The following is a 27,717-nucleotide window of genomic DNA, read 5'->3' as shown; positions in this document are numbered from 1 at the left end:
GAACACAATTACGTTGCATCCTCTCATCAGGGGAAAGTAGCACTCGCGGTCGAACGCCTTGCTCCCGCTACTTCGCCCGGGGCACCTCGTTTCTCGCTCTGCGAGCATCCGACGCCGTAGCGTACGGCGTAGCCGAGTACGTAGCGCACTACCAGCGTCCCCCAACAAAACCTCCCTGCCAATATATAGCGTGTAAGTTCAAAATAACGTTGCGCTGTGCACTCGAAACTTCACTGTAAACGGAGTGCACGACGACGCTGTCACGCAGAGGGTCATACGATTTCGCAATACCTCGCTCCTGGTTGGCCAGTACCAGCTGTAGCTTCCACTTCACTGTCACATTCAAAATGAAGCAGGGTATGGCAAATCAGCCTGAGGAAATGAACATGAATGACTGACTACTTCGTAAAATGCATGTTTGACATCTGTGGCGTCGATAAGTCATTTGAAGAAGTTACTAACGTGAGGCGTGTTTTTCTGTTACGTTTCAGGGTACCCTTGCACTGACACATCGCTACTGCACGTCCAAGTCAGAGGTCGGTCGTCAGCTTATAAGGTATGTGACATTCTGCCATTGTGAGGCGCCAAGAACAACAATGGTCGTGCGCGGCGCGCGCCACGGGACGAGAAGTCTGTTAATCGCGAACTTGCAATGCTGTTCACTTGTAAAGGACTGCAGATATTTACTACGGCCGTAAAATTAACAGAACCTTCCAGAACGATTAATTGAAATAGATGGTGTATTTGAATGTCGTTATGCACAGAAGGAAACCCAACTACTGACATTTCGCCTTGCCCAACCGCTTCCCGTTCCACAGCAGAGTACAGTGGAGCCTCAACATAACGAAACTATATGCTGCGAACTTTTAATCTAACCAAAGTACTTTCGATTTGCCCTATACGTATTTATAAGCCTAATGTGTTAAATAGCTCGAAGAAACAAATTGAACTCAACATGTAGCTGGATCAAGCTTTTATCAATTTATTTTGCGGGCATGGACATGGGAAACACGAGTGGATTATTGGTGTGCTGGATGCCGTTGACTTGCTGAGCATTCACATGAAGGAACGCAGACACCCTCAGCGCGATACCTGTGTATACCAAGTGCACGCGCAGGCAAATTTACATATGTTTCTTTTTTTAGGGTTTAATAAATAGAAGCTTTGTCGCATGCACAAGTGTCTTAAATGTTTTTAATTTCACGAGCCTGTTGACCTAGGTGTTCACTGCAGTCATTTCTAACCCGTGTGCGCCCCTTCATGAGACGTAAATGAACTTGTAGACTTTCGGCACACTCTGTCTCACCTCGACAGCAAATTACGGCCGTTATTCCGCTGGGCTGTGCTCAGCGAGCACAGTCAAGCGTAAAATCTGGCGATAACAATCAAGACTGAAGAGTGGTGAGTGAGGTGTTCGGCCCACTCTGACCTTCATAAGTTTCACTTCACTCGGTGAATAACTCGCTGCAAAACACTGCCATTGCTAGCCAGCCCGTTTAGTCAGAAGGGCTGCAAAGTGACCTTGTACAATTGTTTTTTTTTTCTTGGAGGCACCGCGCTAGTGCATGCATTTATTTGCAACGATTGTGAATTATACGGAAAGATGGCTGCCTCCAATAAAAGTTGCTGAAACAAAACGCTCAACCTTTAGGGCATTGCATCTAATGCTTCCATTGCTACGCGCTAGAGGAATCGCGCATTCAAAAGCGTATTGCGTTACGAGCGGTCTTATTGTGTAGTTCGATTAAGATGCAGGGCCCTAATTCGTAATGTTTTATTTGACAGCAACTGCGTTTTATTGGCTGGCCGCTTTTGTTTATTGCACGTTGGCCATCGCGATGGAAGTTCGTAACAAAAGAGATCTGGTCTCATTTCTTACGAACTTCTCTATACATGCGCTATGCTTTTGCGAATACTTCGTCTAGAGCTTAAAGAGTCGAAGTTATCTCACTGAGAACAATTCTGTATTTTTTATTTTTCCATAGAACAACCTGTTTGTCATTGTTCGTGGACTGCAAGATTGGGAGGAAATTTGCTACTAAAGGCTTCGCTATGCCAAATCGTGACTTAAGAAGAGTGCTAAACGAGTAAACAGCATAAATAAAAACTATGAAAATTATAATTTTATAGCATTCTCAGGAAGCTTACAGTGAAACACACTACGAGAAAACTAAGAACTGGACACAACAAATACGTGTTCCTCCAACGAAAAACGCAATGTAATACATAAAACAATATAAATCATGGGTAATGCGGATTGAGCGCGTGACGTGGGATAATTATTAGTCTCTGATCAAGCTGAAATACTATAATTGAGTTCACAGCAAAGGGCGTAGAAAGTCACTAACGCGAGAAAGATATTATGACATTAAAATGATATCAACAAAATAAGCCATTATCGATTTCTAGCGCCTTATTCGTCCGCATAAAGCCATTACCAATCATATGACCAACCGTATGCTCCGGCGGCGGCTGCGTATGGCACGGCCGCGCAAGGCGTATCTTAAAAGCGATTTGCAATGGGGACACAGTGCAGCGAGTGCTGATACATTCGTGCGCGCTGTGTCCTCGCCTCCAAGTTTACGTTGAAGCGAGAGGCAGCACGACGGTCAATTCGCTCGCTTCTGCGAGCCCTATCTTGAAACCTATCGTCTTGCGTGACGGACGGACGTTTTTTCGTCGTTGGATAGGCGTCGAAATGCTTACGCATTTAAAATAACATCGCACCAAAGTGTGCAAAATGTCTAAGACCCGAAAGATCACCATGACGTCAGCGCGAGATAAAAATTCGCAGTTCCGCCGGAAAGGCGAAGCACCGATTGCGATAGGAAATTAGTAGGCCGCTGTACGAAGTAAGGATGTTAGTTTTATCGGCCATATAAACTTGTAAACATTCGCTTACTAACTAAATTAACAATGATAGAATGTGTGAGCGTGACCCAGTGAGATCGTAGAAACACATGCAGAGAAAGCGCTGTCATTGCGTGTCTGCTTCTTTCTACGTCCTTGTTCAGTCGTGCTTACTCATTCTATCATGGATTTCTTTATGGGGTTTTTACGTGCCAAAACCACTTTCTGATTATGAGGCACGCCTTAGTGGAGGACTCCGGAAATTTTGACCACCTGGGGTTCTTTAGCGTGCACCTAAATCTAAGTACACGGGTGTTTTCGCATTTCGCCCTCATCGTATCATGGATTGAAACCAACTTGCCCGTCAACGTGTTTTAACTTAACAAGCATGGTGCCAACCGCGCACATGTAAACATGAACACATCTCACTCAGTGACAGCTAAAAACTGTCTGTGAAGACGTTGGAGTTAGGAATCGCGGCGGCAGCCGCGAGCCAATCGACCTCCGTACATCTCTCGCTTCAACGCGAACGAAACGTCGAAAGCACAGCGCATACGAAGCTACCGGCTACGCGCACTCTGCAAACATCGCAGATCGTTTTGAAGACGAGGCCCGCACGGGCGCGCACTTTGACCACGTCGCATATTGCTTTCAAGACACACGATCGCCGGCAACGCGTCCCTACAGCGTCCGCCAGAGCGTCTACTAAGGCGTCCGCGCTTTGCGTGGCCAAAAGTGGACGCCGCAATGTCTCCATTCTGAGTGGCGGGCGAGGAGGACATCGAGATGCTCTGGCCGCCGCCGGAGAAGAAGACCCCTCCTCCCTCGCGTGACCCCTATTGCCCCTCGCGCGCTACAGGAGAAGGCACGCATCCGAGCCGCGTTCCTCACTCGCGCACGCTAGGTTGAACCGCGTTCACCGGCTCACCCTCACAAACTTTCATTCATACGGAACCTCACGGCGACAGCGACGGCAGAAATGCGCCTGGAACGTCCATATAGTTGCTATCGCAATAAAATTTCAGCCACAAAAATAGGAGTTCACAAGGGACACTTGTGTAATCCATGTGCGCACGTAAATCGTCCAAGGCTCTTGCAGCTCCTCTATGCAAGAAGTAATATGAAGAAGACATCGCCATCTTGCTTTTCTGTTCACATTCCAACGCCCTTGTGTTTGTGTGATGCTCTAAGCGATCGCTAAGCCTTCTGTAGCAGTTACGCAGTATAACGCTCACGGCGTTCCATACGTCAACGCTCTTTCCTTAATGCAAAAGTGCATCAAATTCGTATCTGTTTATTATTTGATGTTTATGAATAAAGTACACGTTGAAGGCGTTTGCTGCGTAAACATCGAAGCGTGTCTATTTGATTTATTTTCCTCCCTCTACATGTGCAAGGCGCGACTCATGCATCTTGATTTATCTCGGTGCGCTTTTAAATGGTTTCTCCTGCTTCGCTATGAACACTCTAACTTCAATCTTGCGGTGGCCAGTACTCTCCATGTTTAGCGAAAATATAATGGAACAAGTTGTCCTGCTTGTGCCTCGATACATTTGTTCGCCTCATGTAGCGCTTTTTGGTGGCTGCAAGTGAGCGTCGAGTGGTTAGTTTAAAAGGTTATAATATCACGCTTGGAGCCGCAGTTGTGTGTAAACTATACTTATGTGAATTTGCTTATTTTCTAATATATCTTTGTCTTCCTTTTGCTGTCTTTCGTATTTTTTTTATGTGCAAGAACCTTAACCTTACCGCGGGGATGCAAAGCGACATTTTCTTGTCTGCAAGCAATTAATTAGCTTCTAGGAAGCGCTTCTGAAATTTTTGACGTCATGTGAAGCTGGCGCTGTAATGCCGAGGTTGCTATCGCTGCTCATATGCTTGCGTCATTTCTTAAGCACCAAGTCGCTTCAGACGCTCACACTCATCTTCCATTGCAACAGTCTGATTTATGAAAGTTCACTTAGCTGGATATCTTTTGTTTAGGCTAACTCCGTCAAATCAGATGATCACATGTTTAAGGTTGCCATAATGAGTATAATAAAATGTAAGCGGCTTCAGATGCAGTTCTAGTGGCGGTCAGTGTTGTTATTTTCCGCTTGCAAGGATTCCTTCGAAATGTCATTCCATATCCGTTAGCGTCCGCCGAAATATTTTAGTGAGGCTTACAATAGTTCGTTGGAGCAACTGTAGGCAAAAGATGAGGTCAGGTAGAGTGAATTCTAGTAGAGAAGACGAATGGTAGCTAATTATTGTTACCAAATAAATAGCTAGAGAGACGCACCCTCGGGCTTGCAATCGATTGCCTGTTCTATAGGCCGGTGCGCTAACAGTTGCGATCCGTCGTTTCTAAATCGCGGTCCAGAATATACCTAATACTATAACAAGCAACCGGAAATGTCATAGCCTAAATTTCAGCTATTAAGATAAAGGTGTCTCAAATAGCACCAGTGGCAAGCACACTTCAGCCCAGTAATTTTCGTATCGTTCGACGCTTCTGTGTGGCAATGGCCAATAAATTAGTTGGGGTATACCTCCGTAAAGAAAATTCGAATAAGAAACGAGAAAGTGCACCGAGTTCTGTGAAACAAAGCACACAAGATAAGTTTCGGGACACAAGCTGGCACAGACTTAACAGCGCAACGGTGCTGCAAATCGCGGTTGAAACTTCTTTTTTTTTTTGCAAATAATGCTTTGGAACGAACTTCGGAGCGCACTACATTCCGGTAATTGTCTATATATGAATGCTCCTATCAATATTTAACTCTAAACTGGCTCAGAAAAAGAAAACGTATCCGCCCTCCTCTAAAAGCTTATTTTCGCTGCCGCATAGGCGTGAAACCCTCAAGGTATGGCTGTAAATCGACTCCTAAGAGACACCGACACGCGTACACCCGTAGTCTGTACTTGCGCATCTCGTGGGAGCCCCGCTGGTTGCCAGCGGGAGGTCGATGGTTCCGCGTAAACAGCTTACGCACGCGCGCGCCCGTTGAGAAACGCATATTTATACGATACCGACGGCCCTCGACCAAGACTCATTGTTTACACGGCAGCGCTGTGCCTGCGCACTAAGTACGCTGGATGATGGACCGAGGGAGTGACAACCCTGACTCCGCGCTCGGGGCCCAGTCGGAATGCGGCTTGTCAGGAGCGCGAGAGAGCGCGACTTCGGGCGTCTGTACGTACGGACGTCAGAACTGCTCGCAAGAATGCCTTTTCCCAATGTTCTTGACAATGAGCATCCCTCTCCCCACTCCCTCCCGATGCCCCGTACACTGCGTCTGCACTTTAGCTCCTCAAAGCTCTTCAGCACCTTATGAAGATCAGCATCTCCGCTTTGCTGGTACGATAGAAAAGACATTGGTAAGCAGAGCACATTTGTTTGTCGATGCATTGATTCATGCAATCATGCTTTCTTTTTTGAGAATGTCGTGAATATCTGGAGGCATTGGTGGCGATGGCACTCCTCTCGCGCACAAACGGGTGGGGGGGGGGGGGGGGGGTTAAGAAATTAAAACGGAAAAGCAACGGCGAAACATGAATGACAGCAGTAGTAAAAATACTACAGGAATCTTTAATCGCAGAGGTTGCGATAAACTCGAGAAAGGGCGAACACGAATGTCAAATGTATGACCATTGTAAAGTGCGAGACATGCAACCGAAGCTTTCTTAGCGTGCCCTCCCGGACTTCGCTGCATGCTGGCCAGGGTTCCTTCGGCTGCTGTCGTCTTGTGTCTGTGACGTGTTTCCGGCGCCCAAATCGCTTCCGGCTTATGCACTCAGCAAAAGCATCGCCTCCGAGATCGGTTTTCGCTGCACAGAGAGAGCCGTCGCTGGGGCGTTGATTTCGACACCGCATATCGCTGCCACACAGGACAGCACTTATATAACAAATCGCCTTGTATATATTTCTAGCCCCATCTCTACTGCCCTTGCAGATGTTCCAGTGGCTGGCTCTGTTCTCTACAAAATTACTCAGTGCAACAACAGACAATAGTTATTGTTCTGACGGCAATAAATATGAGCTATCAAGCGCATAATTCCTTTATTAGAGCGAATAGCTTTCTATCTCATCTTTCGCGGTGTTTGGCGCGTCTACCCGGTGTCTCTTTCTCGCCGAGTAAGATGAGCTAATCTCGTAGGTAGTGTAATCCGCGCTCGCGTTTTGTCATATGGTGAAAATCTGCGGGTCTTGCCGTCTTTCCATGCGGGTGCGCATGTTCACTACGCGCAATATACGTTGCAGAACAGCAACAGTTTTAAAGCATTTATTCAACCGCTTCGCTTCACACTGGCTCTAATATGTGTCTCTGATGCGAATAATGTTCGTTTTTTTTTCTAAAGCGTGCGTGTCATGTTTACAGTATTTGTGGCTGTACGTGAAATAACAGTAATAAAATATTGCCGCGGCGGAAACGATGCTCGGTGATTATCTATATAACGCGAAGCGTTTCGTCCCTGTGCAAAGCCCGATCGAACCCGCGTCCTCCCGGGGAAGCGCTCGCTCGAGCTCCGCCACATGCGCGGGCTGTGCGACATTCGGACACGGTACGATCGGAACCGGAGGCGGTCTAAGACGCTTATTAGGCTCAGTCTCGGACGCACCGAATCCGTGCTCGACCAAGTGCTTGCGAAAGTACGCGTCTGCGTCCTGCAAGTGGCGCTTCTTCAATCGGCTCCGCTTGGTCTCAAGCAGCCGTTGTCTCGGCGTGCCGCTGTCATTCGACGTCGCGCATCTGGTCGACCGGTCGCTTCGGCTCCTGCCTCGCCGCTTGGGTACGCATCGCACGCATCCGCAGTCTCTGCAGATCCTTTGCGCTCTTGCGCGCCTCTTCCGCTTGATGCTGTCGAGCGCCCATACTTGTATCTGCGAGTATAGACGCCTACGCGCGACATAGCGCAGCTAGTGCAACCGAGCCGCATCTATTTGTGCCACGCACACCCGCACTGGCGAGTGAAGCGAGGCGCCCAAGCCAGTAGCGGCGTGCGATAGGGCCAATATATCGGCCAGCGAGGGGGCGCATCGGCGGTAAACTGTGACCCTGGACGGCCTCGCGTTTGACCTCAGCTTGGACTATAGGCAAAGAAATGCTGCGCATTTCATAATAATGAATTGATTAACATCTGGCAGGTGGCGAAAGTGCCGACAAGTCCTGAGGGAGACTCTCTCGTGTCGAGCGATACGTCTTTGTTCGCTGCGTTCCACCAGGCTGCATTCCGTTTTGCTTACTTTCTTACAAACAAACTTATTCGGTTTCCCGTTTGTAGAGAATTTTTTTTTTCCTTTACGAAGGACGAGCTTTGTCTCCTACTTTATGTTCTTTTTTATTTTTACGAACCTTTGTAATTTCGTACCTTTGTACGAACCTCTGTGATCAATGCGACCTGCGTCTTCTTTCTTTCTGTTCCTGCGTGTCTGTTGTATTCCTACTGGCGCACTTCATTCTTTGTCGTTGCTTTTACTTCGTTCTTTGTAGCTTGTCATTTTGTTTATTTCTTTCCTTTTCCCTTTCCTCCTTCCCATCTTCTACTTCTGTTTCAATCCCATCCTTCCTAAAGACTAGGCAGAGTTCTATTCGTTACAATATACAGGCTAAAGTTCTCAATCACCCGTAATTCATCTGCAAAGTTGAGAAGTATGACAGCATGGACTACAGCAGCATGTTCTTGAGGCACTCCTGATTATATCTTACCCCCAAAAGTGTGCAAGGCAAAATTTTGTGTACCTTTTGTCGATGTGTTGTGAACAAGAATGTATGTGTATATTGTGTATTCTTGCCTGGTGCTTTTAGTAACCGATAATCAATTTATAACGACTTTTTGCAATAGTAGAATCCTTGGAGAAGTTTTGAGGATACTCTCGTGTGCTTCCATCCCATTTGCCTCTGTAATGTTTGTATGACAGCTGGTATCTCTACTAAATCGAATGTTTTCTCGTAATTTATGAAGGCCATATGATTGGGTTTAATTGCATTCCGCAGATTTCTCAATAGCCTCCTTCATGGCGTGAATGCAATCGATTTTATGTTTTCCTTTCCTAAAGCTAGCAGCTTGCATTGATCTCAAGTCTGCAGGTCTTCCTTATTCTGTACTAAATTTGTATAGCAGGTATTTTGCATGTGTAACACTGAAAACTGCGAATTTCTTTTTTCCCTCTCCTCTTGCAATACCCATTCCCCCTTCCCCAGTGCAGGGTAGCCTACCGGGCTCAGCCTGGTTAAACTCCCTGCATTTCCCTTATAAATTCTCTTTCTCTCTTGTGCGGTATGGCAGCAAGCTGATTGGCCTGCAAAACCTGAATTCTTTGACATAATTCTTCTGATGCATTGGAACTAATTTATTATTCTTTCATGTCACCGACAAATCAGAGATCATGACCCATTCCAAATAAATGATCGCAAATTTTTCGACCACAGTATCCTCACCGTTCTTCATCATGTCCGCCACTGTAACGTCCTCTACAGCCGATTTTCCCTATATCTTGCAAAGCCCTTTCAAGTGACTGCATTTAGGGTTTACATATCGTTTCTGCTACTGCGTTGGAAAGGTGAATACATACATACATACATACATACATACATACATACATACATACATACATACATACATACATACATACATACATACATACATACATACATACATACATACATACATACATACATACATACATACATAATTAATTAATTCATCCGTCCATCCATCCTTCTATTCATTTATTTATTATTTATTCATAATTCAAATACCTCATTGGGGTTTTACATGAAGGGTGGGCATATCTAGGGGCATGCTTAGCAACGCCTTTTTTTTCTGCCTTTTTTTCACGCAGTTAGCCTTCTGTGGGAGGCGCCTAAGAGTTACGAGAGGTAGCAACACGTTCCTTGCGTTGCTAATAGTTCTGAGATTGCTTCTGAGCTTTTATGAATTCGTCGGCGATGGTGAGCCTCCTAGACAGGGTGTCGCGTCCCTATGGATGTCAACAATAATGACGAAGTAGTAATAAAAAAGAAAAGAATTACCGACGATTACGATACTCCCTGAAACGAAATTTGAGCGCAGCTAAATAGGTGTTTTGATTTCGCGATATATCGAGGCAAAGAATTTGATACCGAAACCACCGCACACTGGGGCCAGTGCCGTCAGCGCCTTCGCAGAGGGAGGGGGCAGTATGGGAACGCTGGCACGATGAGAGGCATCGGAGCCAGCTGTGGAAGAAGACGTCGACGACGGCGAACGCGCCGGCACTGGCACGAGCGCGTTCGCGCGTTCACGCCGAGGCATGGTGACGCTCCACCCGGGAAGGGGCCCCTGTAGGAAAGGCGCTCCAATAAAGACTGAAATGATAAGTATGAATAGTCCAGTCTTTCCTCGCCATAAGTACAGATTACCTCACTGTGATCATGTACGCGTCTACGCGGAAGCAGACATGCTGTATATAGTGTTACTGTGTGTTTTCTTTTTTCCGTACTAAAAGAACCGCACCTAAAACGTTGTGATATCTCGCCGGCAGGAGCAGTGTACACCTCACGCGCTGGGAAGTTATGAGGACGATCTCAAACAAACGATTGATTACACATTCTGCTCTCTATTTTCTCGAGCACTGAACATCGGCGCCACCTGCTAACCCTTTCAGACAAATACGCCGTCGCGTCTGACGGGTCGTAGCAAATTCAAAAAACATATGCGTCACCTTCTACGCAGTGAACTGCGCACTCAGCCTTGCGATTAGTGATCGTTCCGTGACGTAATAGGCGCGCTTTCTTCCACTGTAGCTGTGATCGTTTACTAATTTGGTGCTTATTTATTTAATTCCTTCCGCGCACATCAGACCATAGGTGACTTCACATGAATGAGTGCGCGCACAGGCGGCAAAGGTTGAAAGCACACTGGGCGTCATATAGCTTGTCTTGAGTGTATATGGATTCGTATTTTTTGTTAGTATAGAAAAGGTAAACCGAGAGGTGTAGATCGCGTTTATTCTTGCAATTCGAGTTAATCAGCAAAATGGTAGTGTTTTAGGATGATTTCACACCGGAAACAAAATCAAAGTTTGTAATTAGTCCCGGGGACCTTTTAATATCCAAAAGATTTGCGGCACGAGAACAGCATAGCGTTGATTGAAGTTCACTTGCACGATTGAAGAGTTAAGAAAAGCAGTTGCACTTGTTGCCTAATTGTTGTTCCTTAACACGACTGAAGCGGAGTAAGTTCATTTGTTTTCACTTTGTTGCGAATTAGTTTTCCTAGTGAAAAGGCTCGCGCGAAATTATCGGCTTATTATCACCACACTTGCATGCGTGAGAAGCTATTGATAACCATCTCAGCGTCCTGTTGCCTGAATAGCCAACATCTATTGCAATATTTAAGCAGATTTGTTGTCCTATCAAAACGTTGCTATCTGGCAAACTTTGAGGCCGCCTTTTTCTAGATTTCTCTTTTTCTTGATTTAAAGTGTTGCGGTTATATCAGGCATTGGCGTCATCCGTGACGACTGAAGCTGTTCTTTCTTTTTACTCATTTAAGCAATAAATAGGCGATGGACCGGCTTCAAAAATAACACCGAAAATAAATGAAACGAAAATGGAAGTACGGTCACTCAGCGACTTGGAATGAAACCGAGCTCAAACGCATGAAGCATGAGAGGTCTATTTAAATACGCAGGAAGAGAGAGAAGACAAGAAAGGCACAGCGGTTGATCAGACGCGCGTCCGGTTTGCTACCCTGTACTGTGGAAAGGGGATAGTAGACAGAAAGACCGAGAGAAGAGGAAAGAAAGGGCACTAGTTCCGGGCACACGTGATGATGCGCGGCTAGTGTAAAACGGTAGGAGTGCTTCTTGTTGTGGAGGAAGGGGAGCATGTTGTTGGCTGCAGGCGGATCTACTATAGCATTGTTGGTATCGCCGGCAATATTAGCATTGCCTTTCAGCAGAGCTTAAGACACCTGATATCTACAGGTGCGCTGTTCAGTGCGTCCTCATTCAAAGCGCATTTCGAAACGGGAGCTACTTGGTGAAAGATAGCAACTAGATGTGGAGCATGAGTCAACACACATCTGTTTATGTTTGTTAACTCGGCCCCCGTCGTCTAAAACGGTCGCGATGACCTGCCGACATATAGTGCACTGACGCTCTCGTCGCTTTCTGCGCCAGCGACGCGTATATGGCCAAGATCCAAGGATCTTCGTTGAGGAAAACGGTCTCGTATCCAGCCAGTTTGATGCAGTCCGGAGCCACTCAGGTTCCACGTCGTGACGGAGACAAAGACTCTAAAGATTCTCAATAGATTCTCCGCATCCGCAAGAGTCCGCTTCCTCGACAGTACGCGTGGCATTCCGGTAAAAAAACGTAGGATTTAAAAGAAGCAAACGGATGGATGTTGAATACAAAGGCATGCGCCTAGACCTAAGTTAAGGGCCTCAGAGAATGCCTCAACTTATTTATAATCCACTGAGGAGAAGCGATATCACTATCTTGCCCTAAGGTGCACAACGCTAATTCTCAAACGGGACTCATTGTACGAGCAACCAGGCTATGCAGATCTGGCATATTCCTTCGCTACTGTTTAACTTGTCTAACCTTATTTTTGATGGCAATTAAAAAATCTGCGCGGGGGAAGCTTTTTTCCTTTCTTCTATATGAAACGATGTATAATGTATTCATAGATATGAGTATGTTGTGCCTTTATGGCCAAAAACTGAAGCATCAGAGCATTTTGGTCCTCAGAAAAGTAACCAAGAAAGCATATAGCGAAAGGAAAATCTACTGCGCTCGAATCCGCTTCCTGCTTTTGGCTGCTGCCAGAATGCTATTTCTGGCAAGTGGCGTAGTAATAGGACGTTATAATACGGCGTATACATATAGCTTGCGAGGTATACATGAGCACTCCGAGCGGTGACTTCCGTCATTACATATTTTTAATTGTCTGTTTTGCCTTTTCATGGCTTGGTTTCTGACCAAGAACTTCTTTTTTCTTCGTGTCGGAGTGATAAAGGTACAGTAACTGGCAACTCTATTATTGTTATTTATTTCATGCTGGATAATTTCGGCCTAAGCAGAAATGTTAAGCTCGAAAAAAAGAACAGAAAACGAAAATCAAAGACGATAACATAACTCTCAGGTAGTAGAGGTACGTAATGAGGGAGCAAAGACGTAATAAAACGATATGTGCAGTAGTCATCAATATGATAGGCAACATCTACATGTTTTTTTTTTTTCAGAAACCCGTAGGTGCTAAGCACACACGCTCTTCATGAAAGTATTCAATGATACATAACTTTCAACAGGAAAACTTATTTTGATGTATCGCATTCCTAGCATTGAGCCCAGGCACCACGAGTTATCACCGTGCCAAAAAAAAAAAAAAAACCGCTGTTCCCTTTCATTTTGATAATGACTGTACATATAGGCAGCATCTGGCGAAGGCCGGGGGACCGCACTTTCTGGAAATACATATATCTGTGTGCTTGTTTACACTACCACAAACGTGGTTTTCAATCGCTCTTCTTTGGCGGTTTCCAGTTTATTTTCAGGAATTGTTATAACTATACGATGTCAGTGTATCACTAGAGGCCGGCTTAGCCTGGCGAATATGCATGAGGGATCGCTGACGTGGACGCCCATGTGTGGCGTCCAGCAACTATAGGTGTCGTGAAACAAGAAAGCAATAGTCGTGAGACTCCACGTCTCATCAACTATACATGTTAAAGAACCCCAGAAGGTCAAAATTATTCTGGAGGCTTCCAGTACCTCTCATAGCCCAGGCGCTGCTTTCAGACGGCAAAACTAAACGAGTAGAAATCAATTAGCCTTCCTAGCATTTCTGGCCATTCGAGAAGCGCTCCTCATTCAAAGCGCGCCTACATGAAAACAGCCACCTTTCTGAAAGCTGTCACGCAGCGCCTTTATCTCCGCATCGTTCCATGGGAACCAACCAGACAATGAATGTTCTCCCAGTCATGGAACTTCCCCACAGTTTCACGTCGAGGCAAGCCTGAGAGTTCTCTCAATGCCCTGTATAGCTAGCGGTTGAATTTTGCGGCGGGCGTTGTGGAAACATTAATCGTATAATTTATTATGCGACCTCGTATTACCGACAGGTGATGCTTACCCACATTAACGTACGAATTAACGACAGCTTCTGTGTTGATACGGATTGCTTAGCGGAGAATATGCAAATTGATTGATTGATTGATTGATTGATTGATTGATTGATTGATTGATTGATTGATTGATTGATTGATTGATTGATTGATTGATTGTAATAACGAGAAGGTACAAGTGAAACAGCAGGGATTGAGGGACTCTAAAGTTCCTTGTTGACATCGTAGAAAATTCCTGTTGAGCGTCTGTAGCCATTACTAAACTTTCTATAGAACAGTCAAATTATTTCAGTTTAAAATGTTGGAAGAAAAGTAGTGAGATCAAACTTAATGCAGAAATCCTCACTATATAGAACAAAGACACCTGATATATTTCCAGCACTTGCGAAAAAAGAAAGGATACACCTTAGAAGAACGCGGTACAGACAACAGGAGAGAAAAGACGCAGGACCGACGTTTACCGAATCGTTTCATTTTTCCTGTGTTCTTCTAAGGTGTTTCCTTCTTTCCCTATCAAGCGTCGTAAATGTCTAAGAAATTGCGAGAATGGTCACTCATAATGGATCACCTAGAGTTATCTAATGTGCATCGAGTCCTCAACGTGCGGACGTTTATTGGACTTCACTATCCCGTCGGAACTCTGCCTCCGCCAGAGTCGTACTCGCGACCTTTCATCCACGTAGCCCTATACACTCTTAATCTCATCACACACGTGTGTAACTTAGTTAAGGGGTAAACATTTTTTTTTTCGAGTATGTTCCACCTACTTGGTTAATACTAATCTGAAGCAAGATGAACTGCATAGGCGCAAATCCACCGCGGAGAGGGGGTTTTCTCTTTCCGATCGACGAATATCAGAACGAAGCGGCATAACCGGCCACCTGACTTCAATCAGGTGTGTTATGACTGGGTATCCCGGGGAGCTCGCATATAAAGACGCGCCTGTCGAGGGCATGCAGAGCGTGTGCAGGTATTGATCCGATGGCTCGCGTTTTCGAAAGAGACAGAGAGAGAGAGAGAGAGAGAACTCCGCCCTGGCCTTGAATGAAGACGTTCGAGCGTCCGCTCGACTCTGCCGCCACTCGTTTCTTCGCCATTCTTTTTGCCATTCGTTCCCAGTTTCCCACTCCTGTCACTTTCGCTTCTACTTACATTGGATTTTTTTGTTTCCTGCTTCTTTTCTTTTTTTTTTTTTTTGTCCAAGGGCAGACCACGCAGTCCTAGTTGTGCGCGCAAGGCCACGCGCTTATTTGTTTAGAGGATTCTTCGAACAACAGACTCTCCTTTGGCACATTTTTGTTTCTTTTTTTCATTGCGTGTATACTTACTTCGTGTGTCGCACGCAAAGGCTTCTTCTTTGTTTGTCGCGGAGCATCTTCGTGGACCGTCGCGCCCCGCGTGATGGCAACGTTAGCTCTCCTGAAGCACTTTCCCGTCCACGATCAAGAGTCCGCGCAAGGCTTGGCTGCTCGCGTGTCTCGTGAAGTTTCGCTTGCTTTCTTTAATTTCACGGCTGTGCGTTCAGGATGCGCAGGACGAAATTATCTGTAACCGTGCTTCTTGGCGTCGCGATGAGGACGAACCACAGCTCTATATTTTGTTATATATTTGCAGTTCCGTCAGCTTTCTGGGGGAAATGCTGCGGGCACATTAAGTTTTCTTTCCGGCTGCGCAGTTGTCTAAGTCAAAGCTCATCTTTATCTATCTGTCGTGTGTGTGCGCTAGTTGACGTGGGTGCGTACGTGTTGCATGTGTGTGCGGGGGAGGGGGAGGAGAAAGGGGCGAGTTCTTTATTTCTTCATTCGTATCTTAAACTGCACTCGGCGGCAATCCTCACCGCTCCCTATTCCTGTGCTGTAACTCTTTGACGTTTTCGCTTGTTGTTGTTATTGGTGGGGGTGGTTGTGGTGTTGGTGTTAGTGTGGTGTCGGTGGTGGTGGTGCCCCAGCGACAGCTTCGTCACATGGTGCATGATCCCGAGGTGGACAGTCCGCTCTTTTATTGAAAGTAATAAAATATAACGATCAGCAAAGCGTTCTACCCTCGCCGCGTCGCACCGCAGTGCATGGTACAGTCCTAACAAGTCTTACAACAGCCCAAAGAAGTTAGGCGACAATTGAAGTTATGCGCCTGCTATTCTGGCGCCATCTCGTAGTCATCGTTGCCGCAGAGAGTCCATCTTGCTCCGCACTACGCTTTTCTTGTCGCGCTTTCGCGATATCCTCCTCTTCCGCTTTCCTCCTCATGGTTCCCCTTCACCCTCCTACTCCGCTTTCCACCTCGCGCTCTCTTCGCTATCACAGTCTTTCATCCTCTCTGCGCTACGCGTTGGCTCTTTTATTCTTCGATGTGCTCGCTCGCTTGGTTACGAGGGACGTCGACGCCAACGCTCGCCGCAGGAATGGGCGCCTAAAAGCTGCGCTCTAAGAAGTGTTCTTGCAAAAGGCATATCTGGGCCAGTGCAGCAGAGTCATTGCTGTCTGCAATTTCGATCGAGGAAATGAAAAAAGAAGTGCACATTGACCACGCGAAAGCAATAGTGCTGTGGTGAAATGAGAACAACTTCTGAAATAAGTCAGCATTAAAAACCTTGTTTCGAAGAGTTCGTGAATGCCCCCCGATGGGATTGCTTTGCATAGTATAGCCAGAAATGCAGCCACATTTTCTTAATAGCGCGTTCGACTGCAGAAGCCTCATTTGACAGCGTTTTAGGTGCTGAGTGTCGCGTTTCACGTCAAAGATAGGAGAACGTAAGCGAGGAAGACAAAACAAATCGCAGAGAGAGGGAGAGAGAGACGAAAGTATTATTCAGTTATAAAAACAGATAGGGGGGGGGGGGGTTCTCATGGCCTTAGTCGAGAGCCCCACTGGCCTTAGCCGCCCGTCGATCCTGGTCGATCAGCGATTGCTGGTCGCCGCGCCTCCTACAGCCGCGCCTCCTACTGCTCCGGCGTGTATTGTGCTGCCAAATCTGTCTTTCTCTGGTGTGGGGGCTGTTTTGAGCAGCCCCAGGTAATGTGAAAAATTGTGGGACTTCCTCCACACCAGGCGCAGGAACTACAACACGTCGGGAACATGGTGTGTAATCATTTTTTAAGTGGGAATAAACCCCTGTTTGAATTTTTATCCATATGATGGCCTCCTCCCCTTTTGGATGTTTATTGGGAGGGGTGTATACTTCTCGGTTTAAACGCTGATGGGCGAGCAAATCCCTTGCGATTGCAGGGTTATATTTTCATAGGGGCTGTGGTCTGGAAGTCTTCTGAGGGGTGGCCAGCATCGCTGCTAGGAAAGTTAAGACGCCAGCCGCGGCGTCTTAACTTTCGTCTAAATAACGTCTAAACGCCTAAATAACGTCTAACGTCTAAATATCGAGATATCATCTCGATATTTTTGCGTCGCTCTGCCTTGAAGGTCACACGTCAAACCGTTAACTCAGAAGGAACACGGCAGCCACCGCTGCTGGAAAAATATTCTCAAAGGTCGAGAAAACTAAGTAAGATAGCTGCGTCAAATCCAGCGGCTGGCTTTCTGTATTTTTTTTGTTGTTTTGTTTGTATTTTACTGTTTCAACAGTACAACGTGAGTCATATCTTCCCACAACAGCTACGTTGTTTGTATGGTGAACAATACAGCCTTGATTCGATTAGCACTTTTGCACGCATTTTGAGTACCGAGATGTTTGCATTAAAGTGCATATCATACTGTGCGTATGTCGTGAAGGACATTCACGAAGTCTTTCTCGACGAGACAATGGAAGTTAATGTGCAGAGAGCAGGAAAAAGAAAGGAACGAACGAACGTACAGCTTCTCGCGTTCGTTTTCGAGTATCTGACGTACTTATCTACGGTAAGAAGGACAGGGAATGGGGGGGGGGGATGAGTTCTGAAGAGTGCGCATGTTTAGTTATTAAGGAAATGTTTAGCGTGAAAAGTAGCCATTGTAAAAGGAATTTATTTCGGTCGTAGAGGAGCAGGATCAAACGCAACACGAGCAGGTTGGGCGCAGCCGGAGAGCGAACTGGGTACAAGTCACGCGATGGCTACGGGGCTTTTCAGCGTGCCGATCTTCTTCCTCAGAAGCGCAATCTATACTGCCGATAAAACTATGGGCCTCACTTACTTCGTGTGATATTCTAACAAAGCGCCATTTCTGTCAACGTGTCTCCCTTTGGCCGCAGCTGCTGCTTGGGTTACCATTGGGATCGAAGCTATGCCGCTGCTCATCTCGCCTTGCCGCGTCCGTTGCATGACTAGCATGACTTGACTACCCACCGCCATGTCGTGCCACTGTGCATGACATGGCGCGGTGTCATAGAACACATGTGTGCGAGGAAGCCGTGCATTTTATATTCTTTTGCTTGCCGTAGTATATATGTAATCCCAAGCCAGGTATCTTTAACACAAAAATTCCCATAAGCCTTAGTGGTTTCTACGTGCTCGCGCTTCGTAGATTTCTTGTTTTATATGTATATAATCGCTATTTTTTGTTTCCACACATCGGTGACGTAAATGTGACGTCAATGGTTAAATGTGATGCCTGCGAAGGCTGTGGCAGCTGTCAAGATCTCTGCTCCAGGGAACATTATGGAAAGCCATAATGAAAATACTGTTGCCCTCTCGTTTCCTTCAAGTGAGACGCAGACATTTTCCGTTGAGCCAAACGCATCGTTGTCGTGCTGCACACTGTCTTTACAGGCATAGCCTTTAATTACGGATACTTAGCTCGGCTTTCGGGGTGCGCGTCGTAAGTACCATCGTCATGTTTGTCGTCTAATGCGTATCGTTTATTTAATTATTATTTATTTACTAATACTGCATGCTATATTTCAAGAGATATAGCAGGTGTGGGTACAGAAAGTACAACGTCGTATTGTTGGCATTAGAAAGCGCCATAAGAACAACACTGCTGAATACACGTTTTGCAATACGCGACGATAAAACGGTAAATGTACTTACCGAGAACAAGGTTAGCGACTTCACTTCAGCAATTTTCAATTGGGAGGCTGCGCAGTGAGCACGTCTATGCTGTCCGACAATTCAATAGAAAATGGTGAGGGGGGGGGGGATGAAAACTTAACGCAATCCAAGTGTAACGAAAAAACACATATATGAAGTGGGTTGGTGAATCGAGCTTTCCGACTAGAATGAACATTCAAACTAATAGGTACTTCAGTGTTGGTCGATGAGTGCCCAGTCTTGTAAAACGGGAAAGGCCTTTCACTGGTGTGCCAGTGTTTCAGTTACCTAAGCGACGAGTAGTTAAAGAAGTTAAATTCTGATGTTTTACTTGCCCGATCTATGAAATGATAATGGGGCACGCCGTAACGGGAATCTCCTGAATAAATTTCACCATCTGGGGTTCTTTTAACGTGCACCTAAATCTACGTATATGAACTTCCTCGCAACCCGCCTTCATCGTGATAACTGGTTAGCGTGCAACAAAGGTGAAGAAAGAATTCCGGCAGATGGCTGTCGAAATTAATGCTATTAACAAACAAGAAGTGTAGCCACCTACCATGTAAAGATGGAAACACATCTGCGTGACGACACTCTGGCGATTTTATTGACTTCCCGGTTCCGTTTCGATCGCTTCGTTACTGTCCCATAGGGCGCATTGTAGGGTACGGTGAATCTAGAAGCAGGACACAAATCGTTGCTCTGAAAGGACTCTGAACGTGCTCTGAAATAGTTGAGCAACTGACTATGACGTGGTCAAGCACTCCACTCGTCCTTTGTACGTGTATACATATCGACGAACGTTCGTTCCTCGCCAAACGTGTTCTTCGTGAACTCTGTGAGCCAGAGTCATTGGAAGAGCACTCTTCCACGAACCGTGGTGCGAGCCTTCCTTGGACCTTGGAGGCGCCTGATGCACACCATAGGCGTTCGCAGACGCTAGACAAAGCGCTAAAGTTGTCGTTGACGAAGCGGCTCTTGAAGTACTTGTCTGCCGCCATTAAGCGTTGGGGTTGGCGGGTTGCAAGCCGTCATTCAACCTGGGCGTGGCACTTCTGCTGCACTCAAGGCTCACTGTCGATGCGACGCGTTGACGCGTATAGCCTGCCGCATTTGGTGTAATCACCTCTCCCTCGCATTCTCCTAAGTGAGCGGCGCATCGACGACAAGCTGCCTCGACCCGATGCAGTTTCGCGTTAACATGCCAGTACTGAAAGGGAGTCACTGTAAGTGGTTTCATGTATAAGCGTGAGCAAGGGTCGGTTAGGGAGAGACGTACTGTAGTCTGATTTGTTAGGGGCTCGTGTGCGCGGTGTAGTCGGGTTTAGTATCATTTAACTTCAAATTAACTGCGGTACGATCATATCGGCGTCTTTAACAGGCATAAAACTTATTTTTTTTTGTCAGCTAGAGAAGCGCAAGTTCTCTTTTGTCATTAAATTGCTCCTATGCGACGACAAGACTCGGGGGTCTCAAAGCGCTGCCTTGCACGACTGAAGCAGGTGACGGTGTTATGCGGGATTTCTAAGTGTGCGTCCTTGGCGCAATGGGTGAAGCATCCGGATGCTGTGCTGGGGTAACGGGGCTTAAAACGAGCCGTCGCAAACTTTTTTTTAAATTTTTTTTTAAGAGAGTCACACGATAAGGCACACATAGCAGCGCACCAATGTAGGGTTAGTAGGTTAAGTATGAGAATGCTCGTCCTATTGAGAAGATTGAAGGATTTCGCTAAATAATGAACACTGTACTCGTCCTTACAACAAAGATTATTGAGTACTTCCTCCCCAACCTATGTCGACCAGGTGTGCACAATGCTGCCAGTGTATCTCACCTCCGTCGATGTCGTGGCATACACGTTGTTAAGCGTCGTCGCGTAGTTTCCGCCCGACTTTCTCAAAGCCTCTCCAGCTACCACTCTTTCTGGGGTCATATTTAAAACGCTTTTCTTTCGCAATCGCTCCTTGCCATTGGCTGGGAGCCTTCGCTGATTATATGTCTGGCATTATGATTGGTTGTATTTAGCTCTATACGAAAATTTCTAGCATAAAGGTATTTTTGGTACTTTTATTTGTGAATGCCGGCCGTGATTGGCTACTAACGCATTAATTTGAACGCGCAGTTTTCTGCATTCTTCTGATTCTTCTCTTCTAGTTTTGGAGGATTTATTCGGGGGCATAAAAAAAGAGAATAAGAATCACGTAGCCCTATAAAGATGCTGCAATAATGTCTTCCTACTCTCATTATACGTAAAGAACCACGCGCATACGCTGCAGATATGTCATGCTGGTCTCGATCTATGCACTTGTACAGTAAAGCTGTAGTGTGTTGCTCATTAACATCTTTTTTTTCATACAATATTTTAATGCCCTTTAGAGGTGCGAGAATTAGGGGCCGTATTCTCAGTCGATAAATTTTGTGCGCACTTTCACATTAAAATGGCGTGGCAATCCAGCGCGGCGCATTAATCTAGCGACGGACGTTCTGCCCTCTGCGTCTATATCGAAACGTCTCCGTGTGTACGCCGACAGTTTCTTGCGTTTACCGCATTATTCGTGCGGAAATCAAGCAGATGCTTTACGATTACAGCGCCATATCTGCGAGAACTTCAACTTAGTTCATTGCAAGATTTTCAGTCAGCGTCACACTTAATAGGAACACGCCTTAAGCGGCTTTTCGTTTATTCTTCGAGCGCTGCTCGGGATTTCTGTTTCAAGTACCTTGGAACTGCTACATTAATGCGTCTTCCTTCCAAGGTGTTCGCTGTTTGCTGCTATACAGCCTGCTTTTATTAAAAATAAGCCGCGAGGCATCTGTCTTGAATGTGTGGCCTAAGTCTGACGGCGACTGTCGAGCATATTAACCCTGCAGTCTTAAAGGTAGTATTCCTTAGTAGTATTAAAAGCAGCGTAACTTGGAAGACATCTCAACTGCAAAGGAAGAAATTGCTTGTTATGTGACGGCTTAGGGAGGCCTATATTGGTAAACAAATTATTCCAGTGGCCTTTGTGTGATAACTAAGCTGCATTAAGACTCGAAATAGTAATTTGTTCGTCCCCTTAACCATGGATGACACTGTGTAATAAATCATGTTCTGAACTGCCTAATCAGAATGCATGGGCTTCTTTAGCCAATTTGGCAGGAATATGAAAATCACGTGAATTTAATGAGAGTGGCCATTTAATAGAAACTGTGGAACTTTGCGAGGCAGCACGCCTAACGTACCACTCCAGGTGAAATCGATGATAAATGTAATACGCACAGGTTGCGTCACAGACATACCATATACACAGGGTGTCCGAGCCAACTTTAGCCAGAGTTTAACATGTGCAAGTGCCACGTAGTTAGACAGAAGAAAGATAATGTCGTTTGCCGCCGCTTGGTGATACTCAGGCTATTTTTTATTCCGCCTAATTAGATAATTAGTCCTAATTAATTATTCGATTTACCCAACGTTATAATTAGATGAAAAGTGTCAATAAGAAAATTGTGGAGCGACACGAAAAGCTCCCCCCGATATAACTTTCTGTTGCTCAATCCACGCTACATAAAAATGTCTTTCGGGCGTGAAAGAGGCCCGCGAGTACTCGCTAATTGCCTCAGAGGCCAGTCACGCGGCAATTTAGTGCGTATTCGCGGGATCTCCTTGCGCTCTTCGTCACGCCGGCGTTGTAACCGCGAGTGCTAGATGGTCGTCGGGTGAACTCTGTGCGCGTCACATTTGGGCGGGCGCGACGCCAGACGTGTTTAGTTTAGCGAATCTTTACTGCAATATACGGTGTCCGCGAAACTATACGATCCTTACTTCTCGCGATATTTCAATGTGTACGCATAATATCGCTGCCGATGCTTGGCCCACCGGGTGAATGCCGTGACTTCTTTCATTTGCGTTTTCCCTAGGATCTCGTCACGTCTTCCATTGCGCGTGGACGGAGGCATCGAACGGATGGCGAATTACCTCCGTTCTCGCTGCTTCGGCTGGCGTTTCGGCGCGCACGCGACGTCTGTAGATGTTTGGGGAGCAGCTGCTCCGACCGAATCGTGTCGCTTCTCCGCGGGCCGGAAATTGCGACCGTCCACCGCAAGGACCGACGACTTTCGCGTTGTTGTGCCCAGGCTTGGGTCGCTTCCGCCGCGAACGGGTGCGCCGTGCTCGCGAAGCAAGTGGGGCCTCCAACTATAAAAAAAAAAAAACTACCCGCGTTCGCTTCCCGCCGGCGCGCTTCGGGCATGGAGTGACGCACTTAGCCCGCCTTGTTATACACGATAGGCAAACGAGGATTGAAGCCGAGGTAAGCTAAATTAGCTGTAAGCCTGGCCCGCTATACTCACCCGCACATTTAATCTTATCGAGATGTCTTGATATGGTGTGGCCATCAACATATACCAAGTAGTACCTGCCCTCAACACCTGGGAAACTTACTCCACCGCTACTAAGATCACGAGATGTTAATCTTCCCCCCCCCCCCACTTTTTTTATTTTCAATTCTTCTGTCCACTTTCTTCTAGGACCTTCCTTCCTGTCCGTAATATTTCCTGCGCAGTAGCGTGCAGGAGAAGATACGCCGGCTAACCGCTATGCTTTTCGATATAGAGTCCGCCGTGGTGGCGTAGTAGCTCTGGCGTTGCTCTGCCAAGAGCGATGGCGCGGTACCTAATCACGGCCACAGCGGCGGCATTTCGATGGGGGCGAAATGCAAAAACACTCGTGCACCTCACATATAGGGAGCACGTTAAAGGACCCCAGGTGGTCGAAGTTAATCCGGAATACTCCTCCCCCCCCCCCCTGACCGTTTGCATCATGATCATATTGAGACGTGTACTTGTTTATCTTTCTCGTTTGACCAAATGTCACGTAGCAGTGACGGTGAACAAAGCAGCAAAACTGTGAATGACGAAACTTGCGTTTTATTGGGTGAACCTACGCCCTCGAAAACAGGTTACACTCAGAGAACAACGGCGGCGGCAAACACAGTCGGCGATCGTCGAAAATTTGATCTGCGGCCCGGCCAAGCGCGTCGTCTTGTATACGCGAGTCGTGGAAAGTTCCAGAATAATCTCTGGTGCCCACATTTCTTCCAGAAACTACTACACAATTCACGTCGCGCATAAAATCACATTACACAAACTCGCATGACAACAGACAACGAATGGAACCATCAATAACATTCGAGAAATTTCGACAGATGCAGGCGCGTTTTCCGCTGAGTGATAACGCTTAACTGTTGTTAGCCGGTAAAAACGCGGTCACCCGACGAAGATACACAAGTACACGCCTCAATGGTATTTCGATATCGCGGCATTTCGCTACCACAGCGGCGCCGCTCACGATCTGAAATAGTCCATGTTGTGCGGCTTAAGCTGCTCTACCAGTGCGGACAAACTTGGCGACTCTGTTCATTTTTCTTTGCTAAGTGTGCATTCCTTTTTTTCTTTTTCTTTTTGCTGTCCTGTGTGTAACATCGGGACGATGCTCTTTAAGAGGGGGGCATTGACACGGGTATTTGTTTAGCTTTCTCGGGTGACTTCTTTTTAACGGTTAACAAAGGTTAAACGTTATCGCTCAGCTACCGCAGGACGCGGCTGCATATGTCGAAGTTTCTCGAATATTATCATTGGTTCTATCCGTTGTCTGTTGTCACCGAACCTTGTGTAATCTTATTTTATACGCGACGCGAATTTAGTAGTACCTTAAAAGAGATATGGGGTTTTACATGCCATAACCACGATCAAGCATGGCACGATCAGGTGAGGCATGCCGTAGTGGAGGACTCCAGAAATTTGGGCCAGCTGAGGTTCTTAAACTTGCACCTATATCTTAGTGTCACGGGTGTTTTCGCATTTCGCCCCCATCGAAATGCGGCCGCCGTGACCAGGATTCGATTCCGCGACCTCGTGTTAGCAGCCCAATTAACGCCATAGACACTATAAGCAACCACGGCGGTTCGTGCAGTACTTTCTGAAAGAAATGCGGGCACCAGCGATTATTCTGGAACCTTCGATGACTCGTAGATAAAAGCCGACGCCCTTGACTCGCTAATCAGATTTTTGACCATCGTCGACTGTGTTCGCCGCTATTGTTGTGCGTTGAGTGTAGCCTGTTTTTGAGAGCACAGGTTCGCACCATAAACGCAAGTTTCGTCATTCACAGTTTTGCTGCTTTCTTCACCGTCACTACTAATATACAACATCGTGGTTTTGGGGCGTAAAGCATCAGAATTTATTTATTAATAAATTAAATAAAGAACTTTCTCTCAGTAGGGCGCTAATGCAAGCGTTAGAATGAGTATGAACTTAAAATGATTATGGATAAACTTAGGCGTATAGCACTCAGGGTCGCTATAACGTAAACATATATTCCAAACAATTTTCTTTCACCATTACAATCAGCCCTCTGCAATTGGTAAAAAAAAAAAAAATGGGCCACCCTCACTTCGCCTGTATATCACGCGACGTCGCGAAAATCGCGATAGCTCCCCATCTGAAATTACTTGGATACACTGAATATGCATAATTAGACTATTGGTGAAAAGCTATTGGTCAAAAGTTTTCGGGCCGCGCCCACATCGCCTTTCTGTCACGCGTCGTCACAAAACCACGAAAACTCACCGTGTCAAAGTGATGCGTACGCATTAAACACGCGTTTACATAGCGAACAAGCCTTATTATTATTTTTTTTTTTGCCTGAATAGCAGCAGACTGCCCCTTTCCGAAAGGAATACACGATGGCTGCACGCCGATCACTTAGGCACTGGCTACTCGCACCTGCCGAAGAGAATCGATTTATTTGCGTATAATAAACCTTTGTGCGTGGCAGGAGGACGTTATCGAGGCCCTTCCGCACGAATACGACCTCGCTTTGCCAACTCTTCCTTGCTGAAGATCCGTTTTAGCGGCATTCTTACGCTTCCGTTGCACACGGCCGCGATTTTCGACCAGCGACCACAAGTAAGCGGAAGCGGAGTAATCGCAGATGCCGGCACCACCCTTATATATATAGACATATAATATGTCTATATATTTTCTTCGCTCTGGCTCGGCCCCATCGAAACCCTCTCCTCTTGAGCGTGCTCGTCGCCTCTTGTCAGCCAACTATAGATAAGAAAAACTGCTCAATGTAGGCAACGTTATTAGCTTTCAAAGCAAACAAACGTGACCGCCTATAAACGAGGGCGGCGTTTCATTGGGCTGTTCAGGCAACGTCGCGGAACACCGCCAGAGGCCTGCGTTGGCGGTTACATAAATTTGTCGCCAGGAGATTGGAATAAAAACAGATTGGAATGGCTTTACGTTATATAGGGCCCCAGGATAGCTTATAATAGGAAGTTCGCTGTTTTGGCGAAAGATACGGCTTTTTTTTTTTTAATTGCGAGAGACTTTTACTCTTTACTGCGTGATTTTTTTTTATTTTCTTCCGATAAAATTATACGAGCCTTTGTTTAGACGAAATCTCTCCTTTCTAGAAAAAAAATGCGTGGTTCCGATTTTATGAGCCCAAGTTGTGGCACGTGATATACGATACATCATTTAGTTACGGATATGTTTTACGACCACACAAAAATATATTTGAATCGCAGAAAAACTTGCGGAGTATATCACTACCATAAAAAAGAAGTTGAAACGTAGCAATAAAAAAAAGTCAGTGTACCTCTCGCAGATCCACGTAGTAGAAGTTTCCTTAAAGTTAAAGGACGTCGTCCTTGATTGGTTGTTTGATAGACTGAATGCCTGACCTGGATGATTTGTTCACCTTGAGTGTACGTCAGCATTTTCCTTTCATAACTTTCAGAAGCTTGGCGCAAGCCGAAAGAAAATTTCTTCCCCCCTTTCTCGCAGAGTTATTTGTTGCTGCTGTTAATTGTTACGGGCTCTTGCAGCACGGCAGGCCTCGCGCTGTTTTCATCGTAAACACCGCTCGCGTCTTCATTTCGTGACATATTCATCGCGGATAAGGATTCAGCGAACGACTATACAGCTTACAAATATTATATGTTGCAACTAGGCCTGTTCTGTCGGGAACAAACAGATATCTGCCCTCCGTCGCTGCATAACCTTGAACTGCATGCTGTACTCATATAAGAGAACGCAAATAATGCGTGCCTCACAGAACCACCATAATGTTTTTATTCGAGAAGATTTCGCAGTATAGGCTAATAAACAGTAAACAAACAACCTGGTCATTTCGTGCGCTGATTTTAAATGTATAAGTTTGTAAAGTATTTAAGAACACTTGCGTGTTATGTAACCAGCTTCTGCCGTACATTCTTTTTAGCGGAAATATCGCTAAAAAATATTTCCAGTGCTACAGTTGCTACTTATTTCATTGCTAGAACGAATATAAATTCTGGGTGACGATGTAAGTTTTTCTGTCATTTCGATATGTTTAAGCTATAAGAACTTGTCCTGTATGTGTCATGTATGTGTTGTGCAACATGGAGTCCGGAGTACAAGTTGTCTAATACGGAGGGAAATTAAAGGAATACTGAATAAATCTCCTTATATATATATATATATATATATATATATATATATATATATATATATATATATACATATATATATATATATATATATCGGAGGCTTGTGATGCCAGAATTGACGTAATATAAAACAAGAGCAGGCGGCAACGGCACGTTAAAGTTATCGTATTGTGCTTTCGTAATTTATAATATTGGTTTTTTCATAGCATCATAGGCAGATTGATTTAACACTATAGTGCCGTCTTCGAGTTGCAGAAAATCGACCATTTCTGTGTTGGTTCGTCATTAATAAAGCGTAGTGTGACTCGAAGCCTTACGGCGGTCCGCGTGAACAG

The 27,717-nt window shown here is 45.8% G+C and overlaps 1 protein-coding gene across 4 annotated transcripts in view; it reads left to right on the top strand.

Annotated features, from left to right (window-relative positions):
* LOC142575924 (uncharacterized) overlaps nt 1-27,717 on the top strand; it is a 350,863-nt gene that overhangs the window by 143,929 nt on the left and 179,217 nt on the right. For 2 of the 4 annotated variants that reach the window (XM_075685726.1, XM_075685729.1), the window contains 2 exons: nt 492-556; nt 1,986-2,867. In XM_075685726.1, coding sequence (XP_075541841.1) covers nt 492-556; nt 1,986-2,091 — 171 coding nt within the window. In that variant the 3' untranslated portion in view covers nt 2,092-2,867. Of the gene's footprint in view, nt 1-491; nt 557-1,985; nt 2,868-27,717 lie in introns of those variants that run through there. The other 2 variants (XM_075685728.1, XM_075685727.1) reach the window with 1 other exon arrangement.

Source organism: Dermacentor variabilis, chromosome 3 (assembly GCF_050947875.1).
Source record: "Dermacentor variabilis isolate Ectoservices chromosome 3, ASM5094787v1, whole genome shotgun sequence".
Taxonomy (NCBI): Eukaryota; Metazoa; Arthropoda; class Arachnida; order Ixodida; family Ixodidae; genus Dermacentor; species Dermacentor variabilis.
The sequence above is the reverse complement of the archived record's forward strand: the minus strand, read 5'-3'. Positions and strand labels throughout refer to the sequence as shown.